Consider the following 19,351-nt stretch of genomic DNA (forward strand, 5'->3'; position numbering starts at 1 on the left):
AATGTTGATCAAAAAAACCACACATGTTGCAGAATGGAGCAACACAATAGATAAGCTTCACATACAAGGATGGCACCCTCCCAACTTATTTAAGTTTATTTCCAAATAAGAAAGGGGCGAAATATGTTTTTAAGGTTCTGTTTTAATACTCTTTTAACAAGGGAAGTTTTACTTTTGAAGGAGGATGTTGCCAAAGGAACTTATAAAATGTAGATTCTGTAATGAATTTAATAATGTAGAAACTCGAAAACATCTTGTGATTCTACATTTCAAATGACTGTAGTATTTTAGAAATCCTATTTATAATCCGGATTTTATAGATTATGATAATGTATGGTCCTATTTATTGTCTGGTCACGCAAATACTGGAATTTTCTCACTGTTAAACTTTCTAAATGCTATTAATTTGGCTGCGACGGTATTTGAGTAATTTCCTGTTTCATCTCTTTAGGATCCTTCTCTATTTTTCCCTTACCGATGTGAAATCCTCTTTCTTTTGGTTATTTTTTTATGATTGCTTTTTTCTTGTATCTACTTATTTTCTATCTGCGATGTCATATTGCAAAGGTATGTTACATACCATATACAATTAAAAACAAATAAAAATTAAAGACATTTGGAGAAAGAGAATTATCCATGACACATTGTTAGAGAGAATTTGTTTGGCCAAACTAAATATATCCTCTTTGTGTTTTATAGAATGCTTAAAGCATTCAAGGAACCTTCAGCAGGAGCTGCGCAAGTCCAAGTGGGAACAGACCTGGAGCCCAGAGTTGAATTAGAGCTCTGAGCAAAACTACTAGTAACTACACTTGGGGCGGATTCACAAAGATTTGCACTGGAGCAAAGCAATATAATACCATAAACACCCCAGATCTACTCCTGCTACTATGTACCTGATTCGCAGAGGCAGAACCCGGAGCCAGTCTGGAGCTGCCTGGAGCATCTCTGAGACGCAGTTGAGCAAATCTTTGTGAATCGCATTTGCACATCAGCATCTGAGAGACGCTGCAGGCAGCTCCAGGATTGTTCATCAGGCATAAGGAAGCAGGCTATGGTATGATCTGTAGGGCAGCTTCTGTCTTTCCGTGCTCTCTTGCCACTTGCAGAGCTGCGAGGGAAACAGATATTTATGGGCTGGGGCATTAGGTGGGCAAGCGCAGGGGGAGAACGGCAAACTTTCTCCCCTTCTGCTATTGCATTTCTCCAGGGCAACCCTTTTTTACTCCATCCATTGGGTCGTTCTGCCCTTTTCTTCAAAGGAGTTGATTTTTTCTCATCAACTATATTACATTGTAGACGTGGTCATGTGATTACAGGAGGGTGATAGGCACATCTTTAATGATTTAAGACCCCCAGTTAAGTGGTCCCACGCAGGCACTTAATTGGGAGCCAGGAGAACCTTGCATAAACTGCACCCTCTGACTGCACTTTATACCTAAATGAGCCTTATTGAATATTACTATGAATGCAAACTTTATGCTGCCAGGATGGCGAGGCGCGCAGTCGGACCTATTGTATTTCCCCAAGCTAGTCCTAAATTCAGAGTCTGTGCCACTCAGTATATGCCAAGGTTGCTAGGCGTAGGCATAACACCTGTCCAATCCAGATGTTAATTAATCCCTCGAGTAAGTGCCTCAGAGCAGAGACTGCTTCTCCCATATAAAGACTAAGGTGCAAAATAGGGAAGGGTGGTTAGCGCCAAGCACGAGGCCTACCCGCGCTCAGCTGCAGAGGATATGGAGATTTACGGGACCACTACTGAGAGGAATGCTTTTGCCAAGCCAATGCTCACTGTGATGCTGGCATCTAGCCCTGTGATCTGGGGTTCTCCGCTAGAGCCATACACTTTGCAAGAGATTGGGTAATGATGACTGATACAGCCCTCTCGTCATTCATCAAGTGAATGCAGTGTCCACATTATGGTTTTGCCACCTCAAGGTAGGCAAGAAAGCATTGCTCATGGCCAGTCTCGTCAAGACTTACCTGCTTCCAGGGATGTTGTATTGAGGATTTACCAATGCAATGGACTTCATTTGGCTCTGCCAGGCTACCTAACGCATCGCCATAAAGACATTCTGTAGCATCCGTAGTAAGTAACACAGACAAGGAAACAAAGCATTGATTGGAATATGATGATTTACGAATATGGAACAGTTGAAAGCATGGCACAAGGTGCATAACGAATTATACACATCTGCCCTTCCTCTCTGGGAGACATCTTTTCCACCCGCACCACAGCCACGACTTTGAGATGTGCATGGAGAAAAAAGCAAGCGTATCAGCTAATTTGCATACCCATGAGGCATTGCTCTGTGGATCAGATCTTGACTTAAGCTTCCGTTGACAGTTACTAAATGGCACTGTTACATTAATGTTTTATTAGCTGGGGTAGTCTATCCTACTCCCGCATTAGAGATAGAAGCGTATTTTTTTCTTGTTTTTGAAACCCACCATAATATGGACAGTGTTTGATATTTTCCGCATTCTCTATGCGAAAAGTATCTAGTTATTGTGTGTGTGTGAGTTGCGGTATGAGAAAGTGGGGGTGTTCTCGGATTCATTGAGTGGGTTGCAGGCAATTGTGGCAGGGGATGGTGATAGGAAGGATGTGATTTTGGACATTAGGATGAAGATTGATCGGTGTGTGCGCGGGGGTATGGATTTGGAGTTGGCGTGGGTTCCCAGTCACAGTGGCATTTTGGGAAATGAGTTGGTGGATCTGGCGGCGGGTGAGGGTATGAGGAGGGGAGCGGTTGATGTGAGGTTGCCTTTGAGTGTGGATGAGGTGAAGGCTGTGATGGTGAGACGCGTCATGGATGAGTGGCAGGAGAGGTGGGTGAGTGGGGTGAAGGGCAGGTGGATGTTCGGTGTTCGTGGGAAAGTGTCGGTGAAGGTGGATGCAGGGAGTTCAGAATGGAGGAGGGGGGAGGAGGTGATGCTGAATCGGTTGAGGATAGGTCATGTGGGGCTGAATGACTGTCTATTTCGAATAGGGAAGCGTGAATCAAGGGACTGTGCGGTGTGTGGGGTGCCTGAAACGGTGGGACATTTTTTGATTAGGTGTGAGAGACATGTTGTAGAGAGAGAATTGATGAGGGTTCGATTGACTGCGTTGGGTGTGGCTGAGCTGAGCGGGAGGGCTTTGCTGGGAGGTGATGGGGAGAGAGGCAGGAGGAGGAGTAGTGTGATGTTAGATTTTGTGAGGCAGACGGGGAGGTAGGAGGAGTTGTGAGTTCAAATGGAGCTAAATAATAATTAGTTGGTACGGTGCACATCATCCTATAGGATGGGGAAGCGCCTGCGTGGGTCCGCCCACGCCTCCGATAATTAAGAAGAAGAAGAAGTATCTAGTTATTTTTAGTGTTCCTAAGGTACAATTGGGGCCTGAGGTTTTCGCATTTCAGGCCACAAAGTTGAGGAGCGCTCTGCCACTTTACTTGCAGAAAACCCTGACAATCCCCTGCCATTCAGACAATATAAAAACGTAGCTGATCCCAAAGTATTGGAATTACAACAGCATTCCATTGTTAACCAATTCTCAGCTAGTGCCAAGAAGCCACATAACAGGCTTACTATATAATAACAGAATTTAACATGGTGGGAACAACTGATGCAGGAAACTAGAGTGGATGATGAATGTGTCAGACCTATTATTGGATTGCATCAAATGAGATAACTTAATTTGGCTCACCATTATGACGTCATTGATCTCCGCCCGGATGTACGGCCCCATGATACCCAGGTGCTCGTCCAGCTCCCCGCGAGTCACTGGCTCTGTGAAATGGCTGTCCAGGTATGCACGATAAATAACTTTCTTGTACAACGGGGACTGTTTCGCCCAACCATTGCTCTGCCACCTAGGAGAAGACGAGACAAATATTTATCTGGGGTATCTTGTGCCTAACCATCTTTCTTAGGAATACCAGATATGGCAAACCCACCCCTTTCATCCTGTTAAATAGACATGTGTTGGCCAGACTCCTCACTACTGCCACCAATTGATGTATTCTTGAGTTTCTTGCCAGCTTTCCTCCGCAGTGTCCTTTATACATGTCTGGTAGATAAAGGGCTGGCAAGCATTGCAGGTTTCAGAAAAGAGTGGATGTTTGAGCAAGTCCAAGTGAGCCTGATAACATTTTTAATTTGTTTTGGGGGTTTAAGAAGGTGGGACTTAAGGGGAGGCAAATGTTTTCTTCCTAAAAACATAATATAAAGCAGTGTTTTAGAAGAAATGATGTTAGCAGAACCTCACCTTGCTTCCGTGTGGGCAAATTTCTGGAGGCCGTAGTCCCACGTCACCTCTTCTGCCGCGATGTAATATGATCGAATGGTGCCGCCACTGGTGCGGAGACCTTGGCCTTCTCCCCCTTCATCGTAGATGTCGAAGTCGTCAGTGTTGCTGTCGCCGCCATGATAGTCATCGTATTCTGATGCATGAGAGGGCCGAGCTGAGGAGTTGGACCCTGCAGGTTCTGATGAATCGTTCTGTGTATGGGACTGACTTAAGCCCACCTCAGGGCTGCTGAGTTCTGTTGGTACGGGACGAGTGCTGCTTGCAGGAGTCGCGCCACTTCGGAGTGCCCTGCTGTCATGGACGCCATCATCAATGGCCAACCCTCCATTGCCTGAGAGAGGCCCCGGCTTATCAGTTTCCATGGAGCTAGGCATAGTGAAGAACTGTGCATGGTTCACTGTAAGGTATTCCACAGTATCATTATCCGTGGGACTGTTTCTGTTGACAGCCTCCTTTTTGTTGCCTGGTAGGTGTCCCACAGGGTCCCTCTCTTTGGTGTTGCCAGTGTGGTCAGTCTCCCTGGTGTTAGCAGTTTGACTGCCCTGCTCTGCAGCCGTAGGAAAGCTTTCCACAGTATGTATTTCTCTAGTACTGGGAGTGGCAGAAACCTGGTCTGCTTTTGCTGTATGATATCCCACAGTATTGCTCTGCTTGGCATTGGGAGTTGGAGAGGCCTGGCCTGTGTTTCCTGGCAGGTGTCCCGTGGTATCGCTCCCTCTTGTGTCAGGGCCGGGAAAGACGTGATTTGCCTCCTTTGGAAGGTGCTCCACAGTAAGGTTTGGCTTGGTCTTGGTGGTGGGAAAGTCCCATTGTGTGTCCTTTGGAAGTAGGTTCCGTCTATCAGTCTCACTTGGGTTGGTGGTGGTAGGCGCCTTTTCTGCATTCCTTGGATAATATCCCACATGATTGCTCTGCGCGGTGTTGAGAGTTGGAGAGGTCTGGCCTGTGTTTCCTGGCAGATGTCCCGCTGTATCGTTCCCTCTTGTGTCAGGGGCGGGAAAGACATGATTTGCCTCCTTTAGAAGGTTCGCCACAGTAAGGTCTGGCTTGGTCTTGGTGGTGATGAAGTCTGATCTTGCATGCGTTGAAAGGGACTTCACTGTATTGGTCCCGCTTGTGCTGGGGGTGGTAGGCACCTGTTCTTCATTCATCGGAAGGTTGCTCACTGTAGTGCTCTGCTTGAGTTTGTGGGTGAGTGATGCCTGTTCTACATTCTCTGTGTGGTATCCCACAGCACCAAGTTCTCTGGTGTTTGGAGTAACCAAGGCCTGTTCTGCATTTGCTGGAATGGTTTCTAAACTATCGCCGTCCTTTGCATTATGGGTTGAAGAGTATTGTTCGACATTCTCTGGAAGGTGCCCCACAGTATTAATGTCCTTGGCAGTTGTGGAAGCCATCACCCCCTCCAAGGCCTCGGTTTGCTTAATGCCATGTCTTGACTCTGATGCATCAGCTGTCAATTTTGGTTTGAAAACCCACGGGTCATCTGGGGAGACGACATGGTCCTTTTTCCAGAACTGGTTTTCTTCACTTCCTGTCTTTACGTTCTTTCCTGCAGGAACATCCCCGGCCTCATTGACAAGGCCTGGGTCCAGTGGTTTGTACGGCTTGCCTTCTGTTCCAGATCTCCCCAACACTTTGTTGAAATGGTTATTTCGAGCAGGCATGCCTTTCTGTTTCTCAAGCCAAGTTCGAAGTCTAGTGGGCGAATCCGTGGGCAGTAGAATGGTTTCCCTCTCGTCTGCAATCTGAGGTGTGGCCGATGCTTCCACTGCATTATGTCTACCCAGGAACTTCTGCATGAGGACGGATTTTACATCCCTGAGCTCATCTTCTCTTGATGCTGCAAATTCCACTTCTGCACCGGTACCTTCACCAGGGACATTCTTCAAGTAACCCGGCATTCTACCACCTATGTCTCCCTGAAGCACAGATCCTTCTGGGGTAGAACGTCTCCCGCTTTCAATCGCACCACGCCTTTTCCTGTGACCCGCTGGTCTCTCATCGCTTGCCCCCAGTTTAGAAATGCCCAATTGCTCCAGGCCAGGGGAGGTTGGACGGGCTGAGAAAGAATGTTCAGAATCTTGGATCACATTTGGAGTCTTTTCGAAGCGTCTTGGTCCCTGGTGCTCTATCATAGTGTCTGTTTCGGCTGTAAGAGGCCCTGGCGGTACCGAACCATGATAACCATTGGTTTCATTGTTCACATGAGGCCAGCGTTCCTCCTCTGCTGATGTAGCAACGCTTGTGTCCGATTGGCCACCCTCTCTCATTTCCTCGTGAAGATTAGCTGATGTTTCAAAAGGACCCCCTTCCAGAAGATGGAGGGGAATGACCGATGGGTTGGGTGGGAATTCTGTAACCCCAGACTCATCTCTACGAGATGTTCTTCCAGGATCGCTGCTGCCATGACTGGTGTTTCTCAGCTGAGGAGACGAGTGTTCTGTTACACACTTGAGTGCAGGATTGGCTCTTTCTGCTCCGTTCCCTGGCACTCGAGTGGCATTTGGCCTTATCCTCCAGCACTTTCGCATAGTAGGCCCAGACTGCCTAGGTTTTTTGGGGTGACCGCGAGGCTGAAATACACTCGTCTCCATCATGTCGTCTTCCGGGATCATCTCATAGTCATACTCGTAGAAGCCATTCTCGATCCGGCTGCACTCGGTGACCCTGAGGGTGGCACGCATGCCCCTGTCTCTGAAGTAGGGGTTCAGGGATTCCAGCTTCCACTCACCTGCATCAGGAAAAGGTGATAAACCATGTACAGAGTGAACCACCAGCGAAAGCAGTGTGAAACAATACTTAAACACTGCTGTGAAGCAGTAATATACAGGTCTGTGGAACTGTCACACACATACATGTGGGTAATGACACATATGGCTGTGCAGTAGCCACACACAGAGCTACATAGCAGAAATGCACTGGGCTACAGGGAGCGCTGACTTAATGTGCCAAGAAAGACTTTGGGATTTAAAGCACTGTTGAAAGTCACAGCTCTGCCCATATCTGCCCCAAAGGATTTCTAGCTTCAGATACCGGTGGTAAACTCTAGCCTCCAACACCCAGAGCAAGCCCTGGCTTCAGAATATCCAGGGCGAGCTCTGGCTTCAGAATATCCAGGGAGAGTCTGTCTTCTGAAAGGCATACCAAGCTCTGGCTAAAACACCCACAGAGGACCCTGCTTGCAGAGACCCATAGAAATCTCTGGCTTCAGATATCCTGAGAGAGCTCTGGCTCCCAGCACTCACAGAGAGCCTGTCTTCTGACAGACATAGAGAGCTCTGTCTCCAGACAAGCCTACCGAGCTCTGGCTAAAGACACCCACAGAGATCTCTGCATTCAGACACCCGTAGAGACCTCTAGCCTTAGACACTGAGGCAATGCTCTGGCTTCAGACACCCACAAAGAACCCTAGCTTCAGATACCCATTACCCATAGAGAGCTCTGGCTTCAGATGGATGCACTTAACGACCCCTGCCTTATGATAACCATATGAAACCTCTGGCTTCAGATAACCCTGGGTAGGGCACTCTATCTGAAGATACCTAGAGAGATCTCTAGCTTTAGATGGCCAAAGAGATCTCTGGCTTCAGACTCCAATAGAGAGCTCTAGCTTTAGATGCCCATAGAGAGCTCTGGCCTCAGATGCCCACAGAGAGCTCTGGCTTCAGATACCCTAAGAGAGCTCTGGCTTCAGATACCCTAAGAGAGCTCTGGCTTCAGATGCCCATAGAGAGCTCTGGCTTCAGATGCCTATAAAGAACTCTGGCTTCAGATACCCACAGAGAGCGCTGGCTCCAGAATATCCAGAGCGATCTCTGGCTTCAGATAACCCTGGGTGGGGCACTCTAGCTGAAGATACCTAGAGAGATCTCTAGCTTTAGATGGCCACAGAGAGCTCTGGCTTCAGACTCCAATAGAGAGCTCTAGCTTTAGATGCCCACAGAGAGCTCTGGATTCAGATACCCTAAGAGAGCTCTGGCTTCAGATACCCTAAGAGAGCTCTGGCTTCAGATGCCCATAGAGAGCTCTGGCCTCAGATGCCCACAGAGAGCTCTGGCTTCAGATACCCTAAGAGAGCTCTGGCTTCAGATACCCTAAGAGAGCTCTGGCTTCAGATACCCTAAGAGAGCTCTGGCTTCAGATGCCCATAGAGAGCTCTGGCTTCAGATGCCCATAAAGAACTCTGGCTTCAGATACCCACAGAGAGCGCTGGCTCCAGAATATCCAGAGCGATCTCTGGCTTCAGATAACCCTGGGTGGGGCACTCTAGCTGAAGATACCTAGAGAGATCTCTAGCTTTAGATAGCCACAGAGAGCTCTGGCTTCAGACTCCAACAGAGATCTCTAGCTTTAGATGCCCACTGAGAGCTCTGGCTTCAGATGCCCATAGAGAACTCTGCCTTCAGATGCCCATAGAGAGCTTTGGCTTCAGATTCCCATAGAGAGCTCTGGCATCAGATGCACATAAAGACACCTGGCTTAGGATAACCCTAGGGGGAGTAGCTTTAGATACCCACAGAGAGCTCTAGCTTCAGACACCCATAGAGATCCCTAGCTTCAGACACCCATAGAGATCTCTAGGCTTAAACATTGATGCAAGCTCTGGCTTCAGACACCCACAAAGATCTCTAACTTCAGATACCCATAGAGAGGTCTGGCATCAGATGTCATTAAAGACCCCTGCTTTCAGATAACCATATGAAACCTCTGGCTTCAGATAACCACATGAAACCTCTGACTTCAGATAACCACATGAAACCTCTGGCTTCAGATAGCCACATGAAACCTCTGGCTTCAGATAGCCACATGAAACCTCTGGCTTCAGATAGCCACATGAAACCTCTGGCTTCAGATAACCACATGAAACCTCTGGCTTCAGATAACCACATGAAACCTCTGGCTTCAGATAGCCACATGAAATCTCTGGCTTCAGATAGCCACATGAAACCTCTGGCTTCAGATAGCTATACAGCGTTCAGGGTTTCAAAACTCTTGCTTTTCATCCCCAAACAGCGATCTCCTTCCAGTACCTATAGAGTGGCCTCCTTCAGATATCCTGAGAGAGCTCTGGCTCCAAGCGCTCAGAGAGCCCTGTCTTCTGACAGACACAGAGAGCTCTGTCTCCAGGCAAGCATGCATACTTCTGACTTCAGACACCCACAGATATATCTGGCTTCAACTACCCATGGAAAGGTCTGGATTCAGCCACCTATTGAGTGCTCCAGCTTCAGACATCCACAAAAAACTCTGGGTTCAGACACCCACATAGAGCTCTGGTTTTAGATGACTGTAGAGATCAATTGGTTCAGACACCTATAGAGAGCTCCGGCTTTAGACATCCACAGATAGCTCTGGATTGTTCCTGTACTTGGCCATTTTTTACCTTAACCCAGCACATAATACACTATGTCATGAGACAAATTAGGGAGTTACCCTCCCATCCCTTCTCACCAGACTCACATGACTCCTTACAAGATGCCAAACAAAATCCCAAAGTGACTGAACCCTTCTCCGCTCTGTGACTCTTCCCTATAGGCAAATGGCAGGAGGCCATCCCATTTTCTCCTCAGGTGCTCAATGTTGCCTTGGCTCGCTACAGAGGTCCATTGGTTTGGGGATGGAAAGCTGTAGAGAACGTGTAACTAAGTCCACGATCCTTCCACATTGCCTTCATATATGCAGATATGAAACTTTAGCCCCTGTCCGAAAAGACTTGTTAGGGAAATCCCCAAACAAGGGAATATCCCAGTCAGAGCCTTCACTATCACATCGGGCTTTGATACTCCTCATCGTTACTGCTTTAGGGTACCTGGTAGCATCGTCTACCACTACGAAAATGTTCCCAGAGATGGTTTGGGGAACCAAAGGAGCCACAATGCCCATCCCTCTTCTGTCAAAAGACCGCCCAATCACTGGTAGTGGAATGAAGTTGGTATTTGTTATCCCGCCTGACTTACAAGAAGCTTGGCAAGCGTGGCTGGAGCACACAAATTCCTTTATTTTCACACCCATTTGGGGCCAGTTAAGATGGGCAGACAAAATGTCTGATGTCTTGGTCACTCCTAATGGGCCAGCCAAAGGAATGTTGTTAGCCAAGTTCCTTAGGAACCTTCAGTGGTTCTGGGGAGCAACCGATCTCCAGTAACCCCAGGAGACCATTCTCCCAATACAGCTTCAACAACCCAAGGACCTCACCCTGAGCCTGTTCTTCTGCCTGCTCCCGCAGACCTGCCAGAGTTGGGCAGCCTCTGTGTGCCTTACTTGGGCCTTCAGCTGAGTTAAACAAACTCAAATCTGGCAGGTTCCTGCGGTCTGTAGCTAACTCGTGCTCCATTTCAGGTTTCTATTCTACACCAGTAGGCAACCCTGAGGGCAGGCGTTCCTGTGCTACAACAGTAGGCACTTCAATGGCCACTGGGCCATCTCCCACAGGAGCGGACACTTCGGTGGATGAGGAGCTATTAGGGTGTCCTGTTTCTCGTATTCTCTAGCAGGAAGCACCTCTGTGGTCCCAAGCCCTTCTTCTCTGGCTGTTTCCTGAGCTCTCACTCTAGTGACTGCCAATATTATCTTGGGGCAAGACGGTCATTAACCAACAGACATGCTACAGGAATGGAGTTTTTAAGTGCTACGCAACACAGCGCATTGAGGTCTTAAGTCACCAGCTAAGGGGTACCATTTCCATGGGGCATTAGCAATCTGAGCCTTTGATGATCTGCCCTTCTTGTAACCACTGTTACCGCCTGACAGCTGTGAGCGGTGTTGCAATAGTGGGAATCAGTCTCCTCTAGGGATATGCTACCGCTCCCACTCAGAGTGACTATGGAACATTCAGCCGCTCCCTGGCCTAGCAGGAAGTCATCACTGACTATGATCCTTCCACGAGACCAGCACTGATTATGGCCTCTTTGGGACTGCCTTACAAGCCAGATCACCATTCCTAAGGTTCTGGACCTAGCAAAGAAAACAAAATGTGTGTTTTGAGGGTGTTGGTACCCCAGAGTTAGAGGTACCATTATTCTTCTTTTCTGTGGAAGCTGACAAGCCCTGTGGCTCATATTGTCCTTCAAATGTATGGTGGCCTTTCTTGGAATAAGGTTGTCCTTACCCTCCTTTGGAGTCGTTTTGTCAGAAGCCTTCACTTCTGATTAGGGTGCGCTTGCCGGAGCTTTCTTTTGAATGCGAGCACTCACATACCAGTCTGCAGCTTTTGAAAGCTCTCTTGGGTCTGTTATAGTCTTGTGCACTAGGTTCCTGATGTAACGCTGCTCTCATCCAACAAATTAAACATCCCTTCAAATATGGCCACTTTCTTTCCAGTTATCCACCCGCTAGTGGCGAAGGCAGGTTTTGGCACCAGGGGAGCAAAAGGAACCTGATGACGCACCAAATAATACCATTTCACTGTTTCATGGGAAACAAGGGGCATGCATAAGCATCTGAAAGGGGCCCCAGGAGGGAGACTGCCCCCTCCCATAGGAGGGAGACTGCCCCCTCCCATAGGGCTCCATAACTCTGAAACGGCTTTTTGCTCTTGGGCTAAACCCTCACTCATCTATCGACTCCCATTGGGTCTGCTCCTCTTTGATGATTCCCGGCTGGTGTGTGACCTCTTGGCTTACTGGATGTGCCATTCACTGCCAATTGTCTTTTCTTGTGGACCACCTATCACCTGTTCTATTTTTCCAAAGTCCAGGCCTCATCATAGAGGTGTGGTACAGTGGCTGATTCTCTGAAGTGAAATGCTAGATAATATGGAAATGTCCTCTGCTTGTAACCCCTCCTTTATTCATTGAAAATGGGTTCTGTTTTCAATTAACCCCTTTAGCTGTAAAGAAAGTTAAGGATTCATTTCAATCATTCTTTGCAGGTTTTTAAATTGCTTTGTAGGGAGTCCTAAAAAGGGAAAGCCTCCTTGAATCATTAGATAATGCCTTAATTATGTGGATGAAGATAATATATGCATCCTTCATCAGTGAAGAACTTTGGGGACCTCAATAGGGACCTCAATGCTCTCCATCCCCAGTTGAAATAAAGGGAAGATGAACATTGGCTGTGTGACGAGTCAAAGGAATTTGTTCCTTCTCCCCAAGGAGGAGCCCCCATCCCATGTGAGGCTAGGGGTCGAGGCACAGTGCCACCTGACCGGGAGAGTCTCACCCTTTGAGGAAAAGGACTCCTGTTCTCATGAGGAACTCCCTTATGCCCTCCATGCAATGGCCTATATAGAACTATCCAATACCCCCAAACATCATAAGTTCTATGAGTGGAGTGAAGATAAAGTGAACGTATGCCATTCCCAAATAGAAGACGGAACTGCCCCTTTAAAACAAAATCTCCAACGCTTCTCCAAGCATCGAGTTGGGGGGTAGATCTCTTTGCTCGGCTGTGGCCTCCCTCTGGAACAGCCTCCCGGCCTCTCTGAAACTTAAGGAGAACCATCTTCGATAACAGAAACAACTCAAGACCTTCCTCTTTGCCTCTGCCTTCACTCTTCCTCTCCCTGCTGATCTCACTCTGCTTCGGCACTCGGCACCTGACTACCCTCTGATTTCGGGCCCAGATCCCTGCCTAGCCTTGCCACACACTTGCACTCCCTCCTGGCAAACCTTTGCACTTGCACTTGGACCTGTATCTGCAACCCTACAGTCCCCTTTTATCACTTATCTGATACCCGTTGTCAGCACCTTATTCTCGCACTTACCACTCACTGGCAGCACTATTTGTTGTTGTTTGTTGTTGTTGATGTTTTGATCACATGTTTTGCACTTTCCACTCATCCCCTCCCCATTGCACGTCTCCACTTCCCTTCTCCCCTGTGCACGTTCTCAATGTCACTGGGCCTAGTAAGATAGTTGTTTTTGTCCTCCCTTGTTCCCCACCCCTGCCTCGTCGCGCTCTGAAACACTTGTGTATGGGCGCAATATAAATGAAAAAAACATATCATACCAATGTACAAAGCCTAGTTGGTTGAAAATGAATGACATACCAAAGACACAGAGAACGAAAGCGGAAGGTAGAGAAAGACAGGGGAAGCCCTCTGTGCATAAATCACCTGGTGGATTTAGGATGGATGGATCTGAGCTGGTGCCGAGCATCTGCGAGGAGCAGAAAGCCGGGAAGGCTTGACTGCAGAGCTTGGTGGTGTCATGATCACAGAGAACTCATGGTTGGTAGGGCACACTCAACTATGCAGACACCACCTCAGGGAGGAAGCATCTCCTGAATTGGATACCCTTAACGGTATCGAAAAGTTGAGGAGACAGGAACGCGTATGAAGCAGACGTCAGGGAACATGACGCGAAAAACAAACCAAAGGAAGAAGAAGGTTTCCAATACCCACAGGCACCAGAGACATTCCCCAACAACAGAGAGGGTAATAGGGAGAATGGGAATACCGGGAAGCCAAAGGGGACTCGTTATAGATTCAGAGACCCTCGTCCCAGTACTGATGATGAAAGTGTGGAAAGACAAGGAGCAGTACTATAGGAAAAGGTGAAGTATAATGATTTGGACGATGAAAGCTTCAGAGAAAGAGACACTATACCAGAACACATAGAGTTCTCTAAGAAAGAGAGGAGTCTCACAAGAGCAAGAAAAACCCCATAAACGATAGAGGAGAAACAGGCTGTCAATTACAGAGATTAATACAAAGGATAACGAGAGACTATTTACAAATGGTATATTGAGCAGAACTTCAAAATAGAAGAACCCCAGTGCAATAGTACAGCCACCAAAAGAAGGGAGTCATTCTTATGGCCTTGGCCTTAGTTAATTATAATAGTGGTAGGGTCCGTTAGGTTAGTTGTGGACAGCGGACTGATTCCTTTGGATATTTATTCACGACTGATGAGCGCCTTAGTAAAGTAGGTTTCGGTAGGGGAAATTAGGTCTTTTTTTATTCTTTAATAAACATATGGTCAAAATGTCCTCAGAGTGTCTGTGTCCTTCTTTTGCCCCCAACAGCTGCCGGAAATAACTAGTGCACTGGTGTGTGGTCTGATCTTGAATGAATTTCAGACTGAGCAACACTTTCGACAGTGATGGTACGCCTGATGTCCCATGGCATGATTATGCAACATCAAGTGTCGGAACATGAGGAATCCATGGCATGAATCTGATTCTAGACAGAGCCTCAAAGCTTTCATGGGCACTAAGTGATGCACCTCGTGAACATGTATGAAAAGGGTCTAGCCTCTAGCGTGCTAGCCTCTAGCGTCACCTCTTTCGCTAGTATCTCTCTTCCTTTAAGCAGGGCACACGTTATAAGAATGTAAGAGATGGGCATTAAATAGCATAATGAAGGTGAGACACCACAGGCAGTGATATCTTCAGGGCAGGAAGGCACGGCACGTTAGTAAGCGGGGTGTACTTGGCCCTTTGGGGGAAAGTCCCTTGCTTGGGAGTAGAACATGTTTTCACATCTGCTGCACAGTAGCCCACCTTTCTCACCTAACGTCATACTTAACGTCACTCCTTGATCATTCCCAATTATTTCTAAAAAATAATAGGCATACTCAACAAGTGATGTTCTGCACATCGTGGGATTAGTTCATATCATTTTGAAGTGTTATCATGTACTTGTAGTGTAATATTTTTTTTGTAAATGTTGGAGTACAAGATACTGAATGCAAAGTGATATAAACCAAACAGACAGGACTAGCATAACAGCTTACACCAATCAAGGAACAGCTTTAGATCTCAGAATATATCAAGGAGAATACTTGTGCATTGTACTTTTTAGCATGGAGGATATAGAAAGTGAATCCTGTTTAGTAGAGTTCACTTTCTGAGAGAGAATTACCAGTATCATTTTGTGTTAAAAAAACAAATAAACTCAGATTAGCGTACCCTCGCAGATGGCATTCCGTCACATGACCTTATATGTGCACAAAAGAAAGTCCATGTGTGAAATGTTTGGAAACATCCCTCTGTCTCTCTGGTCATCATGTACTCAACTGTAAATTGAGAAGCCTCCAACAACTGACAAATACTGTTTACACACAAGTCGTGGCACAAATGAAAAAAAAATAAGAGCACAAATACACTGACCTGGCTTCTCCATGATCATGACGATAGTGTCCCCAGAGAGTGGGAATAGTGTGAGGGTGTCCTCATATACCATGTTGTGTTTGAAGGTGTTCCCGGCAAAGAAGACGGACAGGAAGTCAGTCTGAGCGCCGACGCTCAGGACGTACCAGTAGGCTACCTCGTTAAGGCACAGGTTGAGGCTCAGGTTCTCCACGTAGCCATTAATACCTGCAATAGGCACAGAGAGGAACCGTCAGAAAGAATTGCCCATGGACAAGGTAGGGTCTGATGCCCAACAACAGATCCTAGCTCTCAGACAGCCCGCATTCGAGGACTATCTGCAATGCAGGAACCCCAAATCCTGAAGAACAGTGAAACTGCAACTTAAAGTGACTGTCACATACCACTTCTACTCGCATACCAGGTTCCTGTTTGCAGGGTGCTGCTGTTAAAACATGCCCCCCCCAAATGTAGACCATTGCTGCAGAGAGGCATATATGAGAGAACCCCAGTGACAACAGAAGGGCCCTCCTGGCCCAGGTTGCCCCATTGATACAATACCCAGGCACCATGATATGTTAGTTACAGTATGGAAAATGTAGGCAATAAAGGAAAATCAATGAACGTGTAGAAGTCGATATCAACTCAAAGATATTGACTTTTGAATTATTGCAAATATTGCTCTCCCATAAGTAGCAAATCGAACATAGCAAAAATGTGCAATAAAACATTTCTAAAAGAAAAAACGCAAATATAAATGGAAGTATGCACAGATCCGTTTCTAAGTCATAATACGAAATCTGCATATTTTTCTCCTAATGGTGCTAAAAACAAGTTATCCAAAATGAAATAGCATATAGTTAATCATGATATTGTTTTTCGCCCTGATGAAGATCTGTAGAAATGACCTTTATGCCGAAACCAAACACCAAGTGACTATTTGTTGCATACATTACCATTGAGATTCTACTTGTTTCTACACTTATGTCCATGCAAGCATATGTGTGATTATCCTGGTTGTCATGTGTACTCCTCATACATCATGCATCACACAAGGTTACTCATTATGTAGCCCTCCAGATGTTCTTGACCTTAACACCCTTCAGTCTAGCCACCATAGTCAGCGGTGAATGATCATATCAAGAGTAGTCCAAACATCTGGAGGGAGGCCTAATGTATAACCATGATACCCTGAGCTAGCACAAGTAGGAACAGGACATACAGAATTTGATTTAGGGTTCAGAACAGATCTGTACATGTGTTAGATGCTTTTGCCTAACAAATGTTTCCCAAAAGCACAGATCACAACATAAAATAAGTTAAGCTTAAAACCAGGCCAATACATGGTCTGGCCTCACAATAGCAATATATTACACAGGGTCCTTTGGTGCACCCATAGGCTCAACCAAACCCTTGGATGGAAAAGACAGGTCATAAGCCAACAATGATCCATTAGCTACAGCGCTGCTAACAGTGATCCATTGACCACCAAGCCCAGGTCTCTATTGTGTGCAGACTGCTACACACATGCTGGCTTGTGGTGCACTTTCATGCCTCTCTACTCAGTGAAGGAATTAGTTAGATTCTCCCCACATAGCAAGTCTCTAGTCTACCTTCACTTTTCAGGTGATGGGCAAGAGATATGCCCCGGGAAGGCGAACACCGCCTGCCTTCAGGTTTGATGACACTGCGATGGAAAGCCGAATACTCATGCCTCCCTGCCAGTGTGAAAGCACTGGAGACCACGCGTGTTCCAGATGAAGCGGGCTGCCTGATTGAAGCGCCTTGAAACCACCAACGTGCTGGCAAGCCCATTAGTTAGGTCCCAACTCTGGAACATACTTACAGTGAAGCAATGTTACCGGTTCTGGTGGACATCAGATCAATAGTTATCGATAAAACAGAGCAGATGGCACAGGCTGAGGGCACCCTTGAATCGGGAACACTCTTATAATGTCTCCCTATATAGTACAAGTCTTAGCTGGGTTATACCCACCACACAGTGAGCATCCCGTCCGCTTCTACTGAGCTGGAAACTCAGACCTCTGCTCCTGAAGACTACCCAGGTCTCTGTGAGACTCCACCTTGACGTTCCCATACAGATGCTTCCACTAATGGCTTCTGACTTGCCCCCATTCACCTCAATAGGACCTGGTCCCATTCAACTCAACAAGACTTGCCCCCATTCACCTCAATACAGCCACTGAGGATTCAGATGATGACTGACCAGATCATCCAGCCTTTCACTTGCGGCCCCAGAATTATTATAGTTGGAAACTGCACAGAAATGTTAGCTGCATTTTCTTCTAATATAAGACAAAGGCACTGGCCACCACTGAAGGTGAGAAAGGGGCCATGGTCAACAAACTTCCAATTAAAACAAGGTGCTGTTCACTAATCCTGGTGGATGTGTGTGGCCAAAGACAGGAGGAGCCACATATGATTTGGGGGGGCTCGACTCCTTGATTAATGCAGGGTTGCTCCCGTTCAGCCTGTCCTGAGGACACTGGGAAAAGATGGTGGAGTCTTCCGGAAAAATATAAGGAGAGAAAATTGAACATAATAAGAAAATTGAAATAAAAATAAATAAATAAATAAATAAATAAATAGGTGCTCTAAAATAGAAATCTTAAAATTTAAATGCCAGGTCAGGTAACACAGCCTGCGCGTCCGATGCCCTATTCCACTGACTTAGTTCCTGCAGTGTGCTTGGGGAATTTGGAGGCTAAAGGTGCAATAAGGGGAATATGTCACTGTCACTGTCAGGGGAACCCCAACTGTGATTTATGAACCTGTTCCTTGCCCTCTGAGACTCTTGAATGAGTTGCATTGACCAAGCCATAGCAGTGTGAGAAAGGGATGCAGATCCACCAAATGTGTAGGCATTCAATGAATGTATTCACCACACAGTGAACGTGGGTAGAGTAGCAAAGGTTTATTATGATGACTGGATGGGATGGCACCTGTTGCCTTGCATGATTGTGAAATGCAAAACCAGGCAGAGGCGTTGCAAGGGCGAGGCTGTTGGGGCCATAGCCCTGGGTCTTTTAGTTGAAACCCTGGATGGAAGTTCGGGAGCTACAACCAAAAGGCTAGCTAACCCAGAGTCCCCACAGTCCCGACATTAGCATAGCCCCTGATCTTTTCCAGACCTAGCAACACCCCTGCAACAAGGTGTGTGTTGGGGCTCTGGTGTAAGGTCCACTTGTAAAACTCGTTGGAGTTGAATCCCTTCCAACAGATGTTGTTGGGATTCTTAAAACAAGTAGAAGCTTCTAACCACCGTGACAAGCCTCCTTAGTTACACATTGAATAGCCTGCCTAGCACAGAATGTGCAAGTCAGGGAACCCCAGGCTTAATGCTTTTCACTGTTGAGTCCAAGGGACTGTCCAGATGACATAATTTCCATGCATTGAGAGACTGTGGTGAGAGCCCGGCCGCTCTAGGTGGCAGGCAAAGCCTTGGATCCTACTGGACACAGAGGAAATGTTGCCAGAGGACATAGCAAAGTAAAAGGCAGATCAGAGATTGTGTCTTCCTCTTTCCCCAGATCTTCCTGACTTGCTACTGGCCATGAACCTCAGCTAAGGGTATGACTCACACACAGCCATAACCTACCGTCTCCCATTTGAGGAGCCCCACGGGGGTTGTAGGTGATGCGGGGCTTCTAACGTCATTCAGATTATTTGCCCTGAAGCAAGTCAGGTGACTGACACGAGACAGGACAGAAAAGGATCCTTAGCCCTAAACAAGAAGAACCCCTAAAAAGGAATAGAACCCCCAAACTCTATAAATAGTAACGCATGTAACAGGTCCTGTAAACAGGGTGGCTTTCTGCAACAAAGTGTGATCTGCTAAACAGACACACTGCTGACATATGTTCTGTGTTTATCTGACCTCTTGCTCAGTGAGTGTGTAACATTACTGTCATGGAGATGGTGAAAGCAGGTCACACACCAGCAGCTGGGGGCATGAAGCCACTCTGTAGCAGCTTCTCACGTTATCTCTGTTTAAGAGCC

The 19,351-nt window shown here is 46.9% G+C and overlaps 1 protein-coding gene across 1 annotated transcript in view; it reads right to left on the minus strand.

Moving 5' to 3' along the window:
- F8 (coagulation factor VIII) overlaps positions 1 to 19,351 on the minus strand; it is a 906,500-nt gene that overhangs the window by 172,438 nt on the left and 714,711 nt on the right. Inside the window, exons 13-15 of the mRNA XM_069648978.1 lie at positions 15,353 to 15,559; positions 4,256 to 7,031; positions 3,695 to 3,860 (exon numbers count right to left, since the gene is read on the minus strand). Of these exons, the coding sequence (XP_069505079.1) occupies positions 3,695 to 3,860; positions 4,256 to 7,031; positions 15,353 to 15,559 (3,149 nt within the window). The remainder of the gene's footprint in view (positions 1 to 3,694; positions 3,861 to 4,255; positions 7,032 to 15,352; positions 15,560 to 19,351) is intronic.

This window comes from Ambystoma mexicanum, chromosome 2q (genome assembly GCF_040938575.1).
Source record: "Ambystoma mexicanum isolate Mex_15411 chromosome 2q, UKY_AmexF1_1, whole genome shotgun sequence".
Taxonomy (NCBI): Eukaryota; Metazoa; Chordata; class Amphibia; order Caudata; family Ambystomatidae; genus Ambystoma; species Ambystoma mexicanum.